The 18,085-nt window shown below is 34.1% G+C and overlaps 1 protein-coding gene across 13 annotated transcripts in view; it reads left to right on the top strand.

Moving 5' to 3' along the window:
- Positions 1 to 18,085, top strand: part of CACNA2D1 (calcium voltage-gated channel auxiliary subunit alpha2delta 1) — a 411,227-nt gene that overhangs the window by 354,689 nt on the left and 38,453 nt on the right. For 7 of the 13 annotated variants that reach the window (XM_068669921.1, XM_068669923.1, XM_068669922.1 and 4 more), the window contains exons 14-20: positions 669 to 718; positions 2,299 to 2,388; positions 5,363 to 5,431; positions 6,931 to 7,005; positions 9,362 to 9,436; positions 13,057 to 13,113; positions 17,126 to 17,197. In XM_068669921.1, the coding sequence (XP_068526022.1) occupies positions 669 to 718; positions 2,299 to 2,388; positions 5,363 to 5,431; positions 6,931 to 7,005; positions 9,362 to 9,436; positions 13,057 to 13,113; positions 17,126 to 17,197 (488 nt within the window). Of the gene's footprint in view, positions 1 to 668; positions 719 to 2,298; positions 2,389 to 5,362; positions 5,432 to 6,930; positions 7,006 to 9,361; positions 9,437 to 11,768; positions 11,863 to 13,056; positions 13,114 to 17,125; positions 17,198 to 18,085 lie in introns of those variants that run through there. The other 6 variants (XM_068669927.1, XM_068669933.1, XM_068669928.1 and 3 more) reach the window with 3 other exon arrangements.

The raw sequence follows: 18,085 nt of genomic DNA, 5'->3' as shown, positions 1-18,085 counted from the left end.
CAGTCCTGCTCCTTCACTACAATTTGACTTACAAACTCATACAGTCTGAAACTGGATTTCACATTCTGAGCTCAGGAGCTCAGTGTGCCTTTCTTTTTAGTCTTAATGACGCATATAGGCAGTATTTTTAATTCCAACAAATAAGTGATAATATCAATGATGAATAAAGACATTCCTGATATTTAGTTAGAAGAAATACCAGTCACAGTTTTTTGTTCTTTCCACAGAGATCTGTATATTTTTATGTTGTGAACTTCACTATTGCCACAGACTATAGCTTTACTTGCATTCCTGTGTGCATTCAGCATATTCACTGTTGCTATCACAGTGTATCAAAATGACTATTAAATATGCTGGCACATCAGAATAACTCAGAGTACAGGAATACAAATCCAGTACATTATCTCAGTTTTAGAGACAACAATAGACAGAAACACATAATACACTCTCACTACTTAAAAGTTACACTAGCTTGGCCTGTATTGCATGGCAACCCATCATATGTGTCTGTGTGTTGCTGTGGCATTGACAAAAAAAGGATTTCATCCATATATAATAGTTTCTATAAAATTTTAATTAGAAATTACAAGGAAAATTAAATTCCCTAAGGTGAGGTGGGTTAGAATTGTATTACAGTAAGGTAATGTTGTTTTTGTTCTGAATTTTAGGTTATTATTATGAAATTCCATCCATTGGAGCCATAAGAATAAACACCCAGGTAAGCAAGTTTGCAAAGTGCAGAAACAGTTGTAACACAAAGCAGAGTAGTTTCTTTTCTAAAATATAAAGATACAATTCATTAAAAACAGAGGAAAAAAAAGGCTTTCATTTATATATGAAGTATTAATCTGTTAGAGTATTCTAATTTATGTTTTCCTTTTGTGTACTTACAGTGAGCCAATTTCTAATGCTATCCCTATTACCCTGGCCAGTTAGCCTGAAGTGACTTGCATGCATGCTAGTCATGGTAGCATCCTCTAAAGCTGGCTGGCCATGTCCACAGAACCCTAATGTTTGAGGTGATCTACATGTATATCCTGAAGATGTTTTCTGCACAAGGGCTATATTTTGGGCTCAGTTTTCTTCCTGTCCGTAACATGGTCCCTCTTTGATCCTGAGACATGATAGCAATTTTTATAATGGCCTGTAAAAATAGCATTTTCTCATAGCTTGCCAATAAGACTCTGCTTCATGCAAGACTTAACAGCATGACCCTACAAGTTTGAATCATTTGGAGAAAGCCATGGAACTGTGTGAAGGCATAAACCTGCTAATGTGTCTGAACTCAGCTGGGCTGATGCAGTGGCCTGATACAATCCTGCTTATTCAAGAGGTTCCTGGAGTGGTCCAACCAGTCATAGCATTTACTCTTCAAAATTCAGGGACAATTTAGGAGACATGAGTGTAGATAACTGAGGGCACAGGACCCTGGAATTACATGATATGATCCAAATTTTCAGTGTAGATGAATGGATATTCATTTCTGTTGGCTGAAAGTTCATGTATTCATATGTCCAGAAAAGCAAAGAATTATCATAGCAGTTCTCCGTCCTTCCAAGGCCAGGCATGACATTTTTTGGAAAAAAAAAAAAAAAAAGTCATTTTTTGGCTTGAATTAGAGTCCTTTTTATGCTGTTAAACACTTCCCGATAGGGTCTGGCAAGAAATATTCCTAATATGTTAAGACAAATTGGAAAGGTTGAAGACTGAAACGAGTTTGATGGCATTATTTTCCAAATCAGACCAGAAGTCTTATATCTAATAAGATCACCAACTCTATCTGCACTCCAGAACTAAAGGAATGTAGGGACTATGCAGGTTTAAAAATCTAAAAGTTTTGTTGCAATAGAGTTACGCAAGTTCTTGGTGTAGGACCCAACTGTTACCACCCTCTTCATGGCCCACTGTCTCTTCTGGGCTGAAGGCTCTGTAATCTACTTATAATTTCATTATAGCATTAGCAATTGATTTTTGAACAGAAATAATTTTAAGTTTCACTTCATAGAAAGACAGCAGTGGATAAGGATCTGTAAGGTCCATGTGAATGAGTGACACTGAAATACAGGAATTGAATTAACAGTAGATACTGTACACTGAAGACTGAATAGTTGGGTAGTAAATCATAAATAAAAAACATAAATCAAAAATCAAATTCTCATAGTAGTGGTGAATTTTGACTTTTTAAAATCTTTATTTTTTTTTCATAGCTTTTCTTTTGATAGTATTTGTTTTTCATTGCTGTTTCTGTACTTTGATCAAATAACTACGTTCTGATGAGTTTACTACACTTTTTGGCAGGAATATCTGGATGTTTTGGGAAGACCGATGGTTTTAGCTGGAGAGAAAGCCAAACAGGTCCAATGGACAAATGTCTATCTGGATGCTCTGGTATGACTGTTATTTATCTCTATTAAAGTAAGATCTTGATCTATTCAGAAGAAAGGCAGGGCAAATCAGTAAATATAGGGCTCCATTTTCCACAGTCCCAATCTTCTCAGACTCAGTGTTCTATAGTTTGAAACATAATATTCTTGCATTTCCAGCATCTGAACTCTTCAATAGAGCAATTTTCCAAACAGCTCATGCTAGTCTTTGGATCTGGATTCTCATGACTGACCTCAACTTTAAGAGAGAAAAACAATTAATCCTAATCACAGATCCTTAAGCATAGGTCATGGCTGTCCTCAAATTAACGAAAGAAAAGAAGAAGCAACATTTTTCCTGTGTTGTACCTGTACAGCACTAGAGATCATTGATTATGTTACTGGTGTGGAGTTCTTGCTCTTTTATTATTATTATTAACATTATTTTCTTTTTCTAAGAATTCCATACAGAATGAAACCTGTCAGTTTTACTGGGTATTTGTACAAATTTTGACCTTGGATTTTTAAAGCACCATAGTTAGTGTAATTACTTGCTTGCTCAAGGTAATGATTTCTTTAATTGGACAGTGTATATAATGGGGAAATAAACAAAAAGATATATGAAGCGCTTTCCTTACTGCTAAATTTATCATTTTGGTCTTGTAAAACAAACATATTCAGGAAACTACAAACTGCAATGTATTATTAGCAGCAATCCAATCTGTTGCTCTAGATAACCTTCTTCTGAGTAACTCCAACTAGGCAAAAATTACTGTAAAATGGTCATCTGGAATCATGCATTTATCCAAGTTCACATAGTCATTTAATGTCATGTTAAAGTCCACTTCCTCCTGTCCTTCAGCATTATTGTAAAGTTTTTATCAGCACATCATAGAACCAAGCGTGACACTGAGGAACCCATTTTTCTTTGGAATTTCAATGGCCAGAAGTTCATTAACCATGTTTTCTTGGTTACTGTTGAGGTACTTACTGGAAACATAAAGGATGTTATGACCAAAGTTCATACGTCTGTACACATCCTGTTGTAAAGTCACGGCTAAATTTGTAACTGGGGGTAGAAAGAGATCTGTTTAATGAAGAGTGATACCTGCAGACATCTGTCATATTGTTGTATGCTTTCAGTGTGTTCATTCAGCCTTTCCTTCAAGCTTTTCTGCATGTGTGTGTTTTCCAAGTGTCTTTGTGTATATATATAATTATATGTACATAATTATGTACAAAAAAATGTGTATTTGCATATGCATGTATATATAACAAGTAGGACGTCTTAGTAATATATTTATTAGATGAAGACCAACCCAAGCTAAACTGTTGAGGTAAAGGTTGAAATCTGTGGACTTTCTCATCACAGATGAGGGCACAGGTGTGTCTAATCCACTCTGTTTTGTTCCCCTTTCCCAGTGGTTGGTGTTAACTGAAACTGATTTGTAACACTGGTTCTTTATCTTAAGTTCCCTAAAGCAAGCTCCTGTAGGGCTTGTCCTTCTCGTACCTCATCACTTTGTCCTATTGTTTTTCTCTTACTGTGTCAGAAGAGTTGATTCCAGCAGCATTTTTGGGGGCAAAGGTCACATGTGAATTCAGCCTGTTGGAGTGGTACACTTTTTGAAAATACTATTGTAAGGTTTAAATTCAAATCATGAAGTCCTAAAGAGGTACTCTAACTTGAGGCTGTCTTTCAAGACTGTCTCTAATAATTTGATGTATTGTGGCAATTTGGACATCTTTTCTCACCCTTCTGTGTCTGCGATACTTTTGCTCTGGCCTTACTTTCTGCAAGACAATCCCAGAATTTTCAGATGCTTTTATATTTTCCAGTTATTCACAATTTATTCACAGTCATTGTCCTCTCTTATTGAACACTGGGAGAATGGGGGAGAGTGTTCCCCTCCCCTGTTTTATTATTTATCTCTTCAGTGGTCCTACTAAAGAATATCTCCATATCTTTTCCTCTAATTCATCTCCAGTTCTCCTTCTCTTACTCTCTGAAAAAGTCTACTTCTTTTCACCTTGCTTGTTGTAACTTTACTAACCCCAGTCTCATCACCTTTCAATTTGATACAAAAAATTAAGTTCATGAAAGATGCATTACATTTCAAAAAGATTCTAGTAGATAGAGTAAAGGGAGAGTTGATTTCATCAAAGTGAGTTAATAAAGTATTATAGCTTATTTTATTCTAATGAAGTAAAGAGAGGTCATGACTCCTCACTAAAGATACGCAGAAGAAGGAACTATCAGAGAAAGAAAATAAAATTTGAAATAAAAAATAAACAGTACAAAAATGATAGAAACCTACCTGTGGACAATTTAGGATGGAAAACCAATCCTTTCTCGTTATCTAAATGTATGATTTTCTGAATCCTATATTTGTTATGGATTGTGACTGTTAAAGGAAAAGCAAGTTTCTTATATCTTCCCAAATAAGTGCAAATTCTTTGCCTCAGTACCAGAAGAGACTATGTGTTTTTGTAGAACTGATGAGGTTAATTGCAAGAGTTCAGAAAGTAGTGATGATATTAAAACTTGTAGCATTACCTGGTGGATTTTTCTATGTTTTTGCTTGACTGTATTTGTTGACTACCTATTAACTATCTTTTAGTTTGGTCTGGCTTTTTTACTTTTCCTTTTTTCTACTATCCAAAGATATTAGTATAGTGAGAACTGTAGCTATTAACTCATTTTCATAACATTTAGGTTTTATTAAACTATTACATCCCAAGTTGTTGCACACCATCTATTTTTAAAAAGCAACGTATTATTTTCATTCATACATGTTCACAAAAAAAATGCAATTTCAACTTTCTATGGATAAAATCAATGAAGTGTAGCTACCATTTTTTTTTCAAACTTAAAGTTCAAGATTCTAATCTAGAATTTAGCTACTGTAATCCGTGGATTTTTCTAATATATTATAGCTCAATATTTGTTATTTAATTAAAAAGTTTTTTTATCCCATCTTGATGTGATTGTTTCCTAGGAGCTGGGCCTTGTGATTACAGGAACTCTGCCTGTCTTCAATCTAACAAAGGAACAAAATGGGAAAATAGTAAGCTTTTTCTTAAAGTAAAGCAAACATATTTCAGTTATTTGAATTAAATTTAATGCTTAAATACAGTGAAAAAAAAATGTGTATTTCCACAAAACTTTCTACAGTTTAATTGTCTTCTACATCAGAAACTAATGTGTCATCTAGTTGCCTGATAACCTCCTGGAAACAAGAAAACATAGATGACCCTTTTTGTGGTTCTAAGTTTCAGGGTATGACATTCCTTGATCTATCTCTATGACCTGATGGCAGTGAAAATGAGCTGAGGGCTCGGTAAATGGGAAAATAGAAGATGATATAATTTTGGTCTTGCCAGAAAGGAAGCCCAGATAATTTATAACTAATCAGTGAAGCTATGACATTTCAGGGTAAAAGGCAAAGATGTAGAGACTTTAAATAAACTGGTTGTAATGATAATACAAAATAGCACTGTGTATGCATATTAAAATCTAAGTATTAAATACATTTCTCTACTTCTATTACTGTCTGATAAGGAATCAGTTTATGTCCTCTTTCCAAAATCAGAATGTTGCTTTTTAAATATCAGATTTAGAATATGCTTTACGGTACATAGTAAAATACTACACCTTTGATATGATACTTATGTTCATTCAGATCAGAATATATAGAGGTTTAGCCAATATATTCTTTTGTTTAGATTCTCTGAGTTTATATATTCTGTTTAGATATTCTGAATGAATAAATACAAATTTGATCACTACCATTTATTTTATTTATTTTCAGAATAGCACTCTTAGTTTCCAATTAAAAACAAACAAACAAAAAGTTTTCATGGTCTAATCTATAGGATAATGCCTGGAATTCACTCTAATTAAAGTCTAAGTCTAATTGCAAAGCTAAAGACTAACAATTATCAAAAGATGTCTTTCTGAGAAGTAAAACAGCCTTGGTCTTGTACAGAAGGCCTGGAACTAGAGGGGAAAAAAAAAAAGGAAAAAAAAAACAACAACATATCTCTTTGTCTTATGTCTCTACTTGAATGCTAGGAGACAGACAGCAAAATACATCTCTGACACATATTTCAAATTTAAATAAAAAGAATGAACAAGTGAAATAAATGTATACGCAGAGTCCTTGATTTCAAAGGATTGTCACTTACTTGATTTTGGTTTTATTCATCATTGTACCATAGCCAAAAGAGGTTAATTGTCAACCTGAGGATGTATTAGTAGCTCTATATAGTTTATACCAGTTTGACAAAGAGCATCTTTCACCTCTTTTGTTCTTGCATTTATTGTTTGTTCATTCAGAAAAGCATCTGTATTCATCTTCATAAACCATTTTCCAATTCTATACTAACTTTTGAGTATTATTTTGAATCACTTTTATTATTATTTGAAGTATTTAAAATAGGCACATAAGTGAATAAGCAACTTTTCAAGTAGTATGGTCAAATGAGAGATGAAGGCAAAATTAAAATTCAATGTCTTGCATTGCAAATATGTCAAACATACTCTAACGTTTTGGAATCTTACCAGAATCAGCTGATTCTTGGAGTAATGGGGGTTGATGTCTCTCTGGAGGACATAAAAAAACTGACACCCCGCTTTACGGTGAGTTGCTTGTGTTGGTGGTTTTTACAATGTACAATTTATGTATAATTTCTTTGTGTGCTCTTTCATAAGTCATACAGCAATGATTGGATGTGAGTCAAAATACCAGCAGGCTTCTTTTCATATATTCTTTTGCATTGTTGTAGATTTTCTGACAGTTTTCTCTCCAGCTGTTTCTTTGCTTCTGTATGAATTGTCCATCAGTATGCGTCCACAAAAGCTAAGTTTTACATCAGGTGGCATATTCCAATTACTTATTTTTTTGTAGCCTTACGCTGCTGTCCAGTCCAGTGTTTGGTTCTTATCACAGTGCAAAATGAACAGTTACTAAAGGTAGTAATAATACCTAGTAGCATTTATATAGGACCGTTCTTTATAGAAAAATTCTTAAATATATATATCTGTACACTACCCAGTATGACTGATTTATATATTTAGATATCTAGTTAGGGAATTTCCAATAAAATAACCAGTACTGTTGAAAACAACGTCTTGGGAAGCAAAGGGACATAATGAATTTCACCAAAGGCAAATACAGAGTCCTCAGTGAAGGATGCAATAATCCCATGCCACAGTACAAGCTGGGTACCGATTGCCTGAAAAGGCATGTCCGCCTTTATAATGGAGGACAAGCTGAACATAAACCAGCAATGTGTCCTTACAGTAAAAAAGGTCATCTGTGTAGTAAATATCTTCATAATCCCTCATCAGGAGTACTGTGTCTGAGTTTGATTTCCCCAGTACAAGAAATACATTCAGATGCTGGGCAGGGTCCAATGCAGAGCCACTAAGCTAGTCAGAGGGCTGGAGTATATGGCATATGAGGAGATGGGTTTGTTCATACTGAAGAAGAAAAAAACAATTGGGGATCTAATTTTTCATTCTCAAGTACCTAATTGGAGTTGTAGAGAAGATCATAGAATTATAGAATTGTTTGGGTTAGAAGGGACCTTTAAAGATCATTTAGTCCAACCTCCCTTGTCATAAGCAGTGACATCTTTAGATCAGGCTGCCCGAAGCCCCATCCAGCTTGGACTTCTGGAGGTGGGGCATCCAACAGTGCCTCACCATCCTCATACTGAAGAAATTATTCTTGATATCTAATCTCAATCTACCCTCTTTCAGTTTAAAACTATTACCCCTTGTCCTACTACTACATGTCTCTGTTTTTCTTATTAGCCTGTTTTAAGTATCTAAAGGCTGCAGTGAAGTCTCCCCAGAGCTTTCTGTTCTCCAGGCTGAACAATCCCAACTTTCTCATCCTTTCTTCATAGCAGAGGTGTTCCAGCCATTTTAAAATTTTTGTGGCCCTCCCCTGGACCCACTCCAATAGGTCTGTGTCTTTCTTGTGGTGTGGGCCCCAGAGCTGAACACGGGGTCCAGATGGGGTCTCACAAGAGCAAATCAGAGTGGGAGAAACCCCTCCCTTGGTCTGCTGGCCACACTTTTGATGAAGCCCAGGATACAGTTGTCTTTCTGGGCTGCAAGCATTCCCTGATGTTCAATTTTTCAACCACCAGTAACCCGAAGTCCTTCTCTGCAGGGTTTCTCATGATCTATTCATCCCTCTTTACTGATGTTTGGGATTGGCCTTAGCCAGGTGCAGCACCTTGTACTTGTCCTTGTTGAACTTCATGAAGTTCATGTGGGCCCACTTCTTAAGTCTGTCAAGGTTCCTCTGGATGGCATCACTTCCTTCTATTGTGTCAGCTGCATCACTCAACTTGCTATCATCCACACGCTTGCTGTGGTTGTACCTGTTCTGTCTGTCATTAATAAAGATATTAAACAGTAGTGGTCCCAATATATGCCACTGAGGGACAACACTCATCACTGATCTCTGGCTAGTCACTGAACCATTGAATGAAACTCTCTGGATGGACCTAGATTGACCCAGACTTTTCTTGGAGGTTTATAGCAAAAGAAAAGAGTCAGTCATTGTAATTGTGTAAGGAGAACTTTCAGCTAGAAATAAGGAAAAGCAATTACTGTGAAGGAGGTTAAACATGAGCAGGTTGCCTGCAGAGGTTGTGGAACCTCCATGCTTGGAGGTATTCAAAGACTTTCTGCAAACATGTCTAAGCTTGAATTAGGGTCTTATTTTCAATTTATCTCTGCTTTTAGTGGAGGGTTGGACCAGGTGACCTCCAGAGGTTCCATAAGCCCAAACTATTCTGTCAAGTTCACTCGTCTAAAAGAGCAAACATTCAAAAATTTTCTTATTGAGATTAATATCTCACATATTTCATGATGCCTGAGGCAAAGTATTTTACTAAATGTGGCCATTGTTTTAAAACCACTGATTAAGTCTATTACTTAAAGCTTTATAATGCCACACTTTACTTCTTTCTTTCAGCTTTGTCCAAATGGATATTATTTTGCAATTGATCCTAATGGGTATGTGCTACTTCATCCAAATCTTCAACCAAAGGTATGAAAAGCCTTCTAATATAGTTCTTTGTAGTATGGGGACATTGTCAGAAACATAACATAACAGAAATATATAAGGTCTTTCTAAAGTTCCAGAGAGCAATAGTAAAGAATTCTCCATTGTGGGATGTCAGGAAAATCCATAGTGTGTGTATGGCTTCATCTAAATCCATCTTCGTTTTAGACTAATATTGGCTTCTGTTGAATTTGGTTATAAATAAAATAAAATAAGAAAAGTAAATGTATATTTTACACATGCATTTATAGGTGTGAAATAAGTGTTGTGATGCTTTCTCATTTCAGAATTTGAAACTTTCATACTTGAAAAATCACAGAAAACAGGGGCTAGTACACAGGTTTTTTTACTTTTTTTTTTTTTTTTTTTTTTTTTTTTCAGTGGTGATGGTGGTCATTTCTTTTGCTTAGTTTCTGTTTACCAGAGCTGAAACAAACCTCTGATGCAGAGTTGGGGTGGATCTAGAAAATCACTCTTTCCCAGAATGGTAGATTTTACTTCAACTTGAGAAAGGTCTTTCAGACACAGAATATTTATCTAAATCTAATTAGAACACATTTTTCCTCAAAGTTCAGTAAAGTTTAAGACCAAGATTTTAGTCTGGCTTCATATCAGTGTAGTTCTGACCCTGCAAGGTCTGCTACATTAAATGTATCTCCTTATAGAAGTTACCTGGCTTTGATAAGATATTTCAAGGTGAATGGCTGATTTATTTTTTTTTATTTTTATTTTTATTCAGAAATCAGAACTTCAAACTCTATTTTAGTGAAGGGTTTCTCCATGTCAACAAATCTTCTGTTTAATGGAATATTTCAAAATGCTTTAAACATACTTTTTTAGAAACATACTTTTGGCAAATTTTGTTCACAGTGCACAAATGCACCATTCTATAACAGGCAAAGTTAAAACTGAATTAATAAAAATAAATAAATAAATAATCTCCAGGCTGATAGAATAATGTACAGATAACAATTCAGAAATTATTGCAAATCACTGCAGATCAAAGAGCACATCCATGTAGTTTAGCTGTCAATATTAACGTTTCTTATTTAGATGATTTGAGTAATATATTGGCACGATAAAAGCAAGAACTTAATACACAAGCAAATAAGGCTAGTATGGCTTTTAAACTTCAGTGGCACCCTACTCACATATATCATTTATTTCTTAGCACTTAGTACACTTAAGAGAAACTTCTTAAGTAATTAAAGCCTGTACTTGCTGCCTTTAGGCATGGAAATACTGCGTTTAATAAATTGGATGCATATTCATCACTTTATTCCTCCCAGCCATGTTCCTGTGGCAGAGTAGCAGCAACTCTTTGACCTAATAGCTGTGCAACTGTCCTCTCTCGATTATTCACCAGAGTCCTACAATAGCTACAAGAGGGATTTTTCAGTACTCCAGCATATTTAACTGTCAAAGGCAAGGAAATAAATGATCTACATATTTTAGTAATTCATTTAATTCTCAAGATGAGGGAATTTGCATTGTGAATATGTGAATTAATTTCCTGAAGCAATAAAAATGTTTGAAATCTTTCGCCAAGTGTGTAGCAAAAGAAATGTATGCTTTTTGAGAAGAGAAGGAATAACTCAGTCTTAAGTATTGATGGAATATCCTTGTTAATTTATTTTGAAAGTATACTTTTAAAAAGAAAAACAAGAAGAAAAAGAAGGGTTTTGTATTTTTTTATAGGTTTTCTTAATTTGTGAGCATTTCAATTTCTATATATATATACATTTGGTTTTCATAATGTGTTAAAAACTGAAAGTTTTGATTTGATGATTATGCTTGGGAAATATTCTGAGACAAATAATTGTATCATTATTTAGAATCTTTTCTTCAGTAGAGATAATTAGAAATTCAGATGCTGGCAGGTATATGCAAATTATACTAGCATTTTGTTAACAGAAGGAATATAAAATGAAGCAATGTAGCATTCTCATTTAGGCACCATTTTGTGTGAAACTAGTAGATACGGATTCTGTTCATCTCATACGTGCAATTATTCTGCAGTGTAAACTCACAACACTAAAGAACTTTTGTTAGAGAATGAAAAATTCATCTCTTCCCAATAAAATCTGGGCAGATTGAGACAGATTAATAGGAAACTAATTGTCATAATTTCTCTGCATAGATTTTTTTACTTAAAGGATATAGAAGTCTGGAGCTGCTTACAAGTACTGCTCAAATGTTTGATTTACAGTATGTTAAAAAAAGGATATTTTATATGTGATGTGTTTTATGTCATAGAATAATATCAAAATGTAATAATAAGCCTGTGCATTATTATTGTTATTATTGTTATTAACAGTTACACAGACTAGACTTTTTCACTCCCAGTTTGTTTGGGGTAGTGCATGCTATACAGACTGAAACAAGAACTACGTTTTAAAACTAAGGTACACTCCAAAGACGGATGTATTTAGAACTCATGGACTTCCTTTAACATGTCATATTAATTTTAGTTGAACATCCTAGTAGCCGTTAATATACTAACTAACAACATCTTAACCCTCTTTGACAGCAGTTTTTCTGTAGATGTAAACTAAAACATAACTACGTATTTACCTTTGAAGAGGTGAGGGTGTGTTAAACTTCCAGTAGTGCCTTCTTCTCAGTGTCTTTCCTTCTGAAAATCTGTTACCTGAAATCAAAACTGGTTCAACACAACTAATATTTTGAGAAAGTCTTGCAGTATCATATCACAAAAAATAATAATAATAATTAAAAAAATCCTTAGAAACTCTGAACTTGTGAAGTTGTTTGTCCAAACGACAAAATTCTTAGAAAGGCAGATTCAAAAGCAGGTTAAAAACTTTTCCATTATGTTTATTTTTGTGCATGTAAACTATGTCAAAGCATAACATTGGAAACATTTTTAAATATTCATTTTAATATGGTTTTAATTTTTTTTCAATTTTCTGTAACTAGTTATATTACATTTTTAAGCAAATACTTATTTTTACATTTTTTCTTCTCATGTGTGTGTTTTCACATTCTTCTGGGAAAAAAACAGGTACCTGTCCCACCAAATAAGTATAGTCACTAGACTGAGTAGTTAGTTTGCAGTTAGCAAACTACTAAAAGTAGTTAGTCTTAATTAGATAAGATTTGAAAATAGTGAGTAATTCAGTTTTTGATATTCATTCTAAGTATTAGCATCCTATTCTTCACTTTTCTTATGGTTCTGATCAGCTAATTGTCATTATAAAAGTCCACGTGCTTTCAGTAGGGTTTGGTATTGACATTATGGTTTATATTTTGAAAGAAATGTAGGGGAAGATAGAGGGTTAAGAGCAGAGAGAACAGTAAACAAAAGGTGAAACTCTTATTCCACATTTTAATTCTGGCTGAGTACCTTGGGAAGGAGAGATCTCTGTTAATATTGTTTAACATATGTCTATATTTTGTTTCCTGTTACAAAACCTGTGTGTAACTCTGATAGAGAGCTTGGAACTCCTGGGCAGAATGAGGGCTAGTCCCTGAGTCCAGTATATGTGCACTAGAAAATAGAGATGTGTAGGGAAGATTTCACTTCTATAAGCAGGCTGTTTACTAATAGTGTAAAAATATAAATTACTGCTTTTTTATTACTTCAGCATATTGGTGTGGGCATACCAAAAGTTAATTTGAGAAAAAGGAGACCCAATGTACAGGTAATTTTGGATGGAGGTGATTAGTGCATTAGAGTGCATAGACCTGCAAATAAATATGTTAGAAAGTTTCTGTCCTGCTTGCTAGGAAAAATCTAACTAAAGAAGTGTTTACTTTGACAAACAGCTTTCAAAGCATGAAGCCTGCATCCTTTCTTGTTTAAATAATAAAAAAACATGTTATTGGCTGTAGTGAAGGGTGTTCCATTAAATTATGGTGCTTTACTAATAGGTGCTAATTAGAGCTGTGTTGTAAAAATTATTCTTCAGATTTTGAAATAAATTTGAAGACTGGGAAAAAAAAAAAAAAAAAAAAGAGAGACTAATTGTGCTGGCTTTGCTTGCATAAACCATAAGTCAAGGGAATGACTTATGACTTTATTGCCAAGATTAATTGTACAGTATATGCTGTATAACCGAATTTGAATAAGATGGTCAGTGTTTGTTTGTTTGTTTTTCCACATAAGTCAGAGCAGGACATGATATCTATCATGTCAGAGCAGGAAATAATATCTATTATTTATGTAAGGTTTATGAGATTAGCAAATTCAAATGCAGAAGATTAACTGTAATTAAACCAAACAGGGAAAGGGAAATTTAGTTACATTTATGTAATTCAAGAACAGAAAACACCTCATGAAAACTTAAAAAAAAAAAAAAAAAAAAAAAAAAAAGGAATTAAAGGAATAGATTAACTACGTAACAAGAAAATAACAAAATTTGACGCAGTATATCCTGATAACATTTTAAACATGGGAATGTATCATGCAAAACTAATTGCTTGCATAGCAACAACAGTAAAATCACGGTTTAAAGTCCTCATCTATTTTAAGTCAGTGATTTCACCAAGTCTCAAATGACAGTTCTTATACATCTAGAAGACCTTGGGCTAAATTTTTTTATATGTGCTGGAGCTATCAGCACTGGCACATACCAAATCTCAATTTTCAGAGCGCAGCTGGTTCTTCTGTGAATTGAGGTGTAATTTTGCTGTGGCTGGGTTCTCCTAGCTGTGCCATCTGCTCAGGAAAAGCATTGGGCTCCCACCCATGTTGCAAGCTGCTCTTTGGACTTCCCCTAGGGCCCAGGATTTTTCTGCCTTCTTATCCTCGTTAGTTGTAAAGCCTAACTGCCCACATCTTCATCAGTACCCCAGGTATAAACAGGAAATAGGCTCCTGCAACCCATACCAAGGAAAGCCATCCACATAATTTGTGAGAATACTGACCTCCCAAATGCACACATTAATTTTCTTATGTTGCTGCACCAGTTCTTTCTTTCTTTGTTTCCTTCTTGATTTGTCATTGAAGTAATAGATCTTAGCCTTTATTTTTCATGCTGAAAAAGGATTGCATTTCCCTTCATTTGCATGCTTCATTGCTAGTGATTTACTTCTGTTTTGTTTTATTAAGTTGTGCTGGTGAATGTAGTGGTGTTGTGCTTATTCTAGTCATGTTGCGTGCATGACTGAATAAAGAGAAGAGCAAACTGAATATTAAGTTTGTTTCTTCGTGGCTTGGAATAAACCCTACAAAATGGCAACCTAGGAAGAGAAAATAATGGAGCCCAAATACTGGTAAATACACACTCTTGGGGAAAAAAAGACATAGTGGGTAACAAACAATCTTTAAAGTAGTGGGCTAAGAATTTTCTAATCTCTAAGAGATTTTTTGTGCCTCAAGCACATCACATAATGTATTTCTATATAGGCCTTATTTCTTCATATATAAAATGCCATTAATACCTGATAAAGAATGTGTGGTGATATAACATCTTAAAAAGAACAAGGAAAGCTTGTGAATGTGTACTTTAATTTTGACAGACTGATAAATTTATCTATTTGTCTTTGGGACTCCTTAACTATGGATAGCCCGGGTTATCATTTGAAATGAGTATTATTGATTTGATGTGATGGCTTTTTTATTTCTTTTTTTACCATTTCTTTTCTTTTCTGTTCCTTTGTGTGTTGGAATGGAATGTGAACTTCATAAATGCAACTTCTGCCATGGTAATGCCTTCATGCATGCTGTTTGGGTTTGACCATGCTATTCATTATCCATTGCATGTAAGAAAATGTATTTTTTATTTATTTTTACATTTTACCCTTTTGCTATTTATTTTGAGAGTGTAGATTTGTTGGGGAAGAAAAGAAAATGCATTAGAAAAGGCTGTACTGAATGTATTGAATTAGTATAGAGCATATTTTAATGTTGTGTTAAAGGTACAAGTTTTATTTATCCTTTATAAATAAGAAAATCAAAATTTATTTGAAGTTATCAGTAGGCATTAAAAAAATAATCCAAATTCTTTGTCTGAAATCTTTCCAGTGCATGAAAAAATTTCTTCACTTTTCCCTTAGCAGAGAGCAAGTCTTACTTGATAAGAAAATGAATTCCCTATACCTAGAAACAGGTACATTTGTACCTTAAGAATATGAAGGAATAGTCATTTATCTTCTAATACTGTTCTATATTACAGTCTTGAAAATAAGGACTAGTGTCCAGATTATTATATGAAGTCATCTTTTATATGCTTTTACATTATATGAAGGCATCTTTTATCAGCTATTCAGGACAACTTTCTTCCAATATGAACTGGGAATACACACCTAAATTGTGATGAAACATGCTTGCATTCTTCCATAGAAGTCATATGTACATTCATCATGTACCTTTGCCAGAATATGTTGCCTAATTCCAACTGTTGTCTACTAGCATAAAAGGAATATAATAATCATTTTAAAGAAGGGACTTCAGTGTATCCTACAACTACGTTAGTGTAGTTGGGTTGATATAGTTGGTCTTGAGATCCTTTAATATGTGAACCATCCTATTACAAAGGATATATCATTCAAAATAAATTAATAAAACTGGATTTATATCCTATTCTAAAGTATCAGATTGAAATGGTTAAATAATAAATTTCCATAGTTCTTTCTCCTAAGATCCTTCATCAGGTGGGTATATTAAATAACTTATGAGCGATGAGGATCAAGGATTTTTATACCATATTTAAAGACAGTTAATATTATTTGGCAGCAATATCAAGTCAATGGGACTTAGCCAAAATTCCTTTAAAAAAAAAAAAAAAAAAGTCAGATTCCGGACAGTTCACGTGGAAGACAGCTCTGTCCAAGTAAATGCAAACTGCAACTGAGAAAGGAGTAGAGCCTGCTGGGTGGCTGGAGCTAGTTCAGCAGAGCTGGACCCAGCAGTAGCACAGTACTGGGTCCTCCTGCTCTCCTCAGAGATGTGGATCACGGCAGATGCAAACCATCTGTAGTGGATGGTAGACATCATGACATCCACAGGTCTTGAAGCTCCCAGGTCACAGCATTTCTGTGATGTAAGTTTCTATCTCTTAAACAGAGATAGGAGTACTGATGTCAAGAGAAATGCATTCAAAACTACCAGATGTTCAGGGAAGTCCTTTAGTGCCCACAATAATAATGATTTTATTTTGTTATAAGAAATAAATCTTTTATTGCAATCGCTGTCCCTTTGAGTCTTGAACCACAGTCCATTCCCATCTCAAAACAACAAGTCTGTACTCTTGTTTTTGGCAAAACTGCAAAGTAGTACAATTGTTTCATCTTAATGGCCAGCTGGAAAACTTTCCCAACTTTCCCCCTCCCTTTTTGAAGGCAGGATGCCTTGTAGGAGATGCTTCCTCTGACATTTCTTCTCTCACCTTAGTCTGTGGCAGCAGGGGAAGCAACCTCCCAATGTGAACCCCCTGCTTGACAAACTGTGGACAGACACTAGTCATTAGGATTAATCTGATTTTCACTTGCCCAATTCACCTCTCTATCCAATGAAATAAAATAAATGACAAAGAGCTGCTAGGAACTTTTTATGTTATAAGAGATTAAAATAAATGGGTAAGCAAGTAGCTTGCGTGGGTAAGTAAGTAGCTTACTTTAAAGTGAAGGGATTAGAATGATTTCTAGCAATTTATCTGTAACATTACAGTACTCTGTCTTTATTTTTTGATCACTTAATATCTTGTGCTCCAGAATCCAAAATCCCAGGAGCCAGTTACGCTGGATTTTCTAGATGCTGAATTGGAAAATGATATTAAAGTTGAGGTGAGATTGACTGCTTTCTTAGTACCTGGTGCTTGTATTTTATTGTGTAATAACTGAAAAGCAATACATGTTCGAGATTTTGAATGGAAACCTATTTCACTCAAAAATTTCAATTCAAAAATTCAAGATGTTGACTTTATAGAGCAATGAAGTTATAATGAAAGGTTTTTACAAATTAAGCTCAGTTTATTCTTAAGCAAAGACAATGAACTATGTTTCTCTCATTTTGAAAGTTACCGTAATTGCTATTTAAATAATTTTTCTCCAGTCTTCTTTATTAAGTGCTAACTCATGGGAAGGGAAAATTTGTAAATTTTTTTATAAATAGAACACTTCTCAGAGGATATTGATCTATTATATGAAATATTTTTAAGCTTTATATTTTTTTTCCCTCTCTGCATTGATTTTGATTAATACAAACTTACTGCTGTGGTAAGGAAATGAGAAATAAAGTTACTTAAGTTGTTGACAACAAAATGAATTACTATGTATATTTTTGAATTACTAATTTCAAAGTACATTTATAAATCATTTTTAAATAGTATGTTAATTTTGTGACATAAAATGAAATTTTATTTTAACTTTTAATGTTTTCAAACATTTTTTTTCACTTCATTTGAAATAGTTCTTTCATAATGATAATAATCAGCATTTCTTGGTATCTGTTAAATTCCAGCTTCAGTTTCTTAGAACTGCTGCTTCAGAGAGGAATTTATTTCTGACTGATATAAATCTTTGTTTTGAATCACTGTAACTAGCTGAATCACAGATGTGCTGGGAAGCACTAGAAGTTCTAGACAAAACACATTCTCATCCATGGGATTGTCTTGATATGCAAGGTATACCAGAAATGTTAATACATAAGTCTGTTAGTTCAGTCATATTTGG

The sequence above is a fragment of the Anas acuta genome, chromosome 1 (genome assembly GCF_963932015.1).
Source record: "Anas acuta chromosome 1, bAnaAcu1.1, whole genome shotgun sequence".
Taxonomy (NCBI): domain Eukaryota; kingdom Metazoa; phylum Chordata; class Aves; order Anseriformes; family Anatidae; genus Anas; species Anas acuta.
This window is presented reverse-complemented; position numbering and strand designations above follow the sequence as displayed.